This window comes from Procambarus clarkii, chromosome 9, assembly GCF_040958095.1.
Source record: "Procambarus clarkii isolate CNS0578487 chromosome 9, FALCON_Pclarkii_2.0, whole genome shotgun sequence".
NCBI lineage: Eukaryota > Metazoa > Arthropoda > Malacostraca > Decapoda > Cambaridae > Procambarus > Procambarus clarkii.
Genome location: NC_091158.1, coordinates 40,723,855 through 40,729,854, shown reverse-complemented (window position 1 = coordinate 40,729,854; position 6,000 = coordinate 40,723,855). Strand labels below are relative to the sequence as shown.

Below are 6,000 nucleotides of genomic sequence, written 5' to 3'. Positions count from 1 at the left end.
ACATAGAAAACAACTCCGCTTATTAGGCAAATCGGGCCTTGCATAGTAGGCCGAGAAGTGAGTTATGGCTACTAGGTACGACACTTATATATATATATATATATATATATATATATATATATATATATATATATGCAGAAAATCCACAGAGAAATAAGAAAGTAAGTGAACGTTTCGGCCTGTTAAAGCCATTGTCAACACAAGACTGGCTCACAAGAAAACTCACGCAACTGGTATGTACAGGACGCCTTAATCTACTTGACCATTACCACCGGACAAAAACTGATGGTAGCCGACGCTATTCAGCGCATCAGCCCGCCGGCACTCTGATGGTAATCTTGGGCATAGCATTTTATAAAATAAAATGTCTTTTATTTATTAAAAATATAAATTATTTATTAAAAAATAAAATGCTATGCCCAAGATTACCATCAGAGTGCCGACGGGCTGATGGGCTAAATAGCGTCGGCTACCATCAGTTTTTGTCCAGTCGTGATGGTCAAGTGAATTAAGGTGTCCTGTACATACCAGTTGTGTTGCTCCTGGCAGTATGGGTTCGAGTCACTTCTGGGTTGTGAGTTTTCAGTTATATATATATATATATATATATATATATATATATATATATATATATATATATATATATATATATATATAACTGAAAACATAACTGAAGTTATATAATATATATATATATATAACTTCAGTTATATATATATATATTATATATATATATATATATATATATATATATATATATATATAATTTAATATAGTAGCTGAAGTATGTTGACCAGACCACACACTAGAAGGTGAAGGGACGACGTCGTTTCGGTCCGTCCTGGACCATTCTCAAGTCGATATATATATAATTTATATATATATTATATGGGGGGAGGCGCATGGGTCAATAGGGGTTCTGTAATTTATTAATACCTATGTAGTCATGTTGGGTGGGAGAGTGGGCGCTGCGTCTTGGTGTTGATGAAGGTAAAATGTACTGTATATTAATATAAATGTATGTTTTTCATATTAAACAAAAATTATTCATTAAATTTATATATGTTATTTAAATCAATAAAATTACTTGCATCTTTCGCCAAGACACACAACGGGTTGTGAATAAGTTGTGAAGACAACGACATGAATATAACACTTTGTGAAGACAACGACAAGTGCATAACACTTTGTGAAGACAACGACAAGTGCACAACACTTTGTGAAGACAACGACAAGTGCACAACACTTTGTGAAGACAACGACAAGTGCATAACACTTTGTGAAGACAACGACAAGTACATAACACTTTGTGAAGACAACGACAAGTACATAACACTGTGTAAAGACAACGACAAGTGCATAACACTTTGTGAAGACAACGACAAGTACATAACACTGTGTAAAGACAACGACAAGTGCATAACACTTTGTGAAGACAACGACAAGTACATAACACTGTGTAAAGACAACGACAAGTACATAACACTTTGTGAAGACAACGACAAGTACATAACACTGTGTAAAGACAACGACAAGTACATAACACTTTGTGAAGACAACGACAAGTACATAACACTTTGTGAAGACAACGACAAGTACATAACACTGTGTAAAGACAACGACAAGTGCATAACACTTTGTGAAGACAACGACAAGTACATAACACTGTGTAAAGACAACGACAAGTGCATAACACTTTGTGAAGACAACGACAAGTGCATAACACTTTGTGAAGACAACGACAAGTACATAACACTGTGTGAAGACAACGACAAGTACATAACACTGTGTGAAGACAACGACAAGTACATAACACTGTGTAAAGACAACGACCAACACAAAACAAGGTGTAAAGACAACGAAAAGTGCAAAGAAAATGAGTTGAAAGCAATGAGTAGAGAACTAGTGTCAAAGACAACGACAAGTACGACACACATTATGAACAACAACAACAACAACAGCAAGTGTTGAACAAATTGTGACGACACCGACACGAGCACAAGCGGGCAACACCTTCACGAGTGTGAAAACATTATAGCTCTCATATATCATTGTTGCAACACAAATATAATGCAAAGTTGACAACAGAAAGTTTATTTACACAGAGACATCACACCGACGTGATATATGTCAACGAGAAAATTAACTGGAGCTTAGGTTAGGGCTCCCGTTGGTTTTTTCAGTAAGAACATTGAAATAACTGTCTCTCAGAACCAGGTGTGAAATAACCACTTTACAAAGCCCTTGAATATGTTAATTTCTCTCTGAATACTTAATTGAATCTTAATTTTTTACCCCATTAACGTAGCTTGGGCTAGATAACAGCCCCATGAATAATGGACATGATCGCCTGACCTTCCACCCTAACCACAGCATAGGCATTAAAGGTCACCTCTTATACCAGTCTGTTATATCCACTGCTGTATTACGCCCATTCGTACACTCACTCACTTGACAGAAAGTGAGAGAGACAGTCGTTTGAGGTGTTGAGACTTAAAAGAATTTCTTCAAGTACATATTTGGTTTAGATTATTGGATGTAGCAGTAATTTGAAGATGTGTTGAAAGACACCAAAGTTTTCATATATTTCATGTTTTGTTTTCCTTTTTGGTTATACATTTTCACATTATTCATCAAGTTTTTTTTGTGATCTAAGCATACTCACACACACACACACACACACACACACACACACACACACACACACACACACACACACACACACACACACACACACACACACACACACACACACACACACACTCTCTCTCTCTCCCACTCTCTCTCTCTCCCACTCTCTCTCTCCCGCTCTCTCTCCCTCTCTCTCTCCTCTCTTCTCTCTCTCTCTCTCTCCTCTCTCTCTCTCTCTCTCTCTCTCTCTCTCTCTCTCTCTCTCTCTCTCTCTCCTCCTCTCGCCATCCCTACCCTCCCCCCCCCTCTCTCTCTCTCTCTCTCTCTCTCTCTCTCTCTCTCTCTCTCTCTCTCTCTCTCTCTCTCCTCTCTCTCTCTCTCTCTCTCTCTCTTTCCTCCTCCCCACCTCTCTCTGCCCACACACACACACACACACCTCCCCCCCTCTCTCCCTCACCCCGTCTCCCTCTCACCCCGTCTCTCCCTCCCCACTCTCTCCCTCACCCGCTCTCTCCCTCTCCATCTCTCTCCCTCTCCTCTCCCTCTCTCCTCCCTCTCTCTCTCTCCCTCCCTCCTCTCTCCATCTCCTCCCCCCTCCCCTTCTACTTTCTTTTCACTTCAGTGGAAGGGTCGGATCGCCCCCACCCACCCATTTATCTCTCCCTTTATCACTCCCTTTCTCTCTCTCTCTCTCTCTCTCTCTCTCTCTCTCTCTCTCTCTCTCTCTCTCTCTCTCTCTCTCTCTCTCTCTCTCTCTCTCTCTCTCTCTCTCTCCCCCTCTCCCCAATCCCACTCTGCCCTCCTGACAAATCCTATCAGGCACAACTATAGGAACAGGGGCAAGCATGACAGCCAGAGGTACCAGGGGAACAGGGAAGAGTCAAGGTGACGAAATGAAGGAAATGTTCGCCCAGTTTCTGGAGGACATCAAGTGTGAGATGCAAGAAATGATGCAGGAAATGAAGAACGAAATAAGCATCCTGAAAAGAGAGCTGACAGCAGCAAAGGAGGAGATTAGAGCCCTCAAAGAGAATGGTATTGAGGCTGAGACTCAGAAAATCATCCAGGGAGAGGGTGGTAATAGTTTTTTGGATGAAAATGCCACAATAAAAGCAACATTTGCAGAAATACTAAAAAAATAACTCTGAAGTAATGACTGCAGTGATGCAGGTGGCCATGAAAGCAGCCACCTCACAGGAGGTGGCACACTCCACTACCCAACTGCTGGAAAGGAACAGATCAGAGGTTGCTGTGGTTAAAGAGCAGGAAGGCTATAATAGGACAGAGTGGAATGACAAGGACAAAGAAGAAGTGAATGAAGTACTAAAGTCACTAGACATGGAAGGGGCTGAGCATAGCATTGAGAAAGTTTTCAGGCTAGGTTGGTACAACAAAGACCGAGACCGAGTGATAAAGATAGTGTTTGCAAACGAGAGCACAAAGGAGAAGATTCTATCAAGGAAGAGCTCCCTGAAAAACGTGGGAAAATTAAAAAATGTATTCCTCCAGAGAGAGACATGACAAGGGAGGAAAGAGCCGTGGCGGCAGAAGCAAGGAAGATGCACAGGGCGAGACGGGAAAACCAAGAAGTCACAGCTCCCAACACAACACCTCCAGAGGCGAGGGGGCAACCCACAACCAGCTACCCAGTAACACCAGAGGGAGAACAACCCAGCCACCCTCCTCTGCATAGAAAACCCCCTTACCCCAAACCCTCCCTACCCCCACTCAAATGTTCAGCCAAATCTCCCTCCCTCCACACCCAATCCCCACCCTTCTACCCCTCCCCTCCTCCTGCCGAGTACTCCCTCCCCCCCCCCTTTCCTTCCTGTCCTCCCTCCCCTTTCATCCCATACCCTCCCTGTCCCTCCCCCTTCACTGGATCCCCCGCCCCTCATCCCAGTATCGTCTGAGACCCTGTTATCCACCTCACAGGTTCTCACACCCATGGAACAGCTTCCCCCACCAGCAGAACACTCACCAAGGAGGCGATTTGAGAAGGGACAGAAGAAAGTGAGCCTCATAGCACTGTACACTAACATAGATGGAATTACAAATAAAGTAAATGAGCTTGGAGAACGGGTACTAGAGGAAAACTCAGATATAATAGGCCCTCACAGAAACAAAGCTAACGAAAACGATAACAAACGCAGTGTTCCCACAGGACTATTATGTTATGAGGCAAGAGAGGGAAGGAAGAGGTGGGGGTGGTGTAGCTCTGCTGGTAAGAAAAGGCTGGGATTTTGAGGAGATGGTTATTCAGGTTTATGAAGGTTTCAGTGACTACATAGCAGATACCATAACAAATGGAGGGAAACAAATTATAGTCGTAGTCATATATAATCCACCACCAAATGGCAGAAGACCTAGATAGGAATATGATAGAAACAACATGGCCACCATTAACATAATAGATAGAGAAGCTTCTGTTGCTAGCAGGAATGGATCTGAACTACTAATTATGGGAGACTTCAACCATGGGAAGATAGATTCTGAGAACAGAGACCCGCATGGAGGACCAGAAACATGGAGAGCTAAGCTGCTGGATGTGGCAACAAGAAACTTTCTAGCCGGCACATCAAAGAACCAAAAAGAATGAGAGGAGAAAATGAACCAGCAATGCTTGATTCGATATTTACCCTAAATGAGTGGGATATAAGGGAAGTTAAGATGAAAGCGCCCTTGGGAATGAGTGACTACAGTGTATTGAACTTTGAGTACCTGGTAGAGCTAGGACTTATCTCCCCCCAAAAAGAACTAGGAATCAAAAGGCTGGCATACCGAAAGGGGAATTATGAACAAATGAGAAGTTTCCTGAGTGAAATACCTTGGGACACAGACCTCAGAAATAAGTCTGTACAGGGTATGATGGACTATGTTACCCAAAAGTGTCAGGAGGCAGTAAACAGGTTCATCCCGGCCCAAAGGGGAAAAATCCGAGAAGCAACAGAAGAATCCATGGTATAATAGGGCATGTATGGAAGCGAAGAAACTGAACAAAAGGGCATGGAGGAACTTCCGGAATAACAGAACACCAGAAAGCAGAGAGAGATACCAGAGAACCAGGAATGAGTACGTCAGGGTGAGAAGAGAAGCAGAGAAAAGTTTTGAAAATGATATAGCAAACAAAGCCAAGACCGAACCAAAGCTACTCCACAGTCACATCAGAAGGAAAACCACAGTGAAAGAACAGGTATTGAAACTTAAAACAGGCGAGGACAGGTATACAGAGAATGACAGAGAGGTGTGTGAAGAGCTCAACAAGAGGTTTCAGGAGGTCTTCACAATAGAAGAAGGTGAGGTCACTGTGCTAGGAGAAAGGGAGGTAAACCAGGCGGCCTTGGAAGAGTTCGAAATTACGAGAGAGGA

At 42.7% G+C, this 6,000-nt stretch overlaps 1 protein-coding gene across 1 annotated transcript; it reads left to right on the top strand.

Annotated features, from left to right (window-relative positions):
- The first annotated feature begins 1,143 nt into the window (after positions 1-1,143).
- Positions 1,144-1,971, top strand: LOC138362911 (uncharacterized). Its single transcript, XM_069321489.1, has one exon. It carries the CDS (start codon positions 1,144-1,146, stop codon positions 1,969-1,971), a length of 828 nt encoding a protein of 275 aa, XP_069177590.1.
- The last annotated feature ends 4,029 nt before the right edge of the window (positions 1,972-6,000 follow it).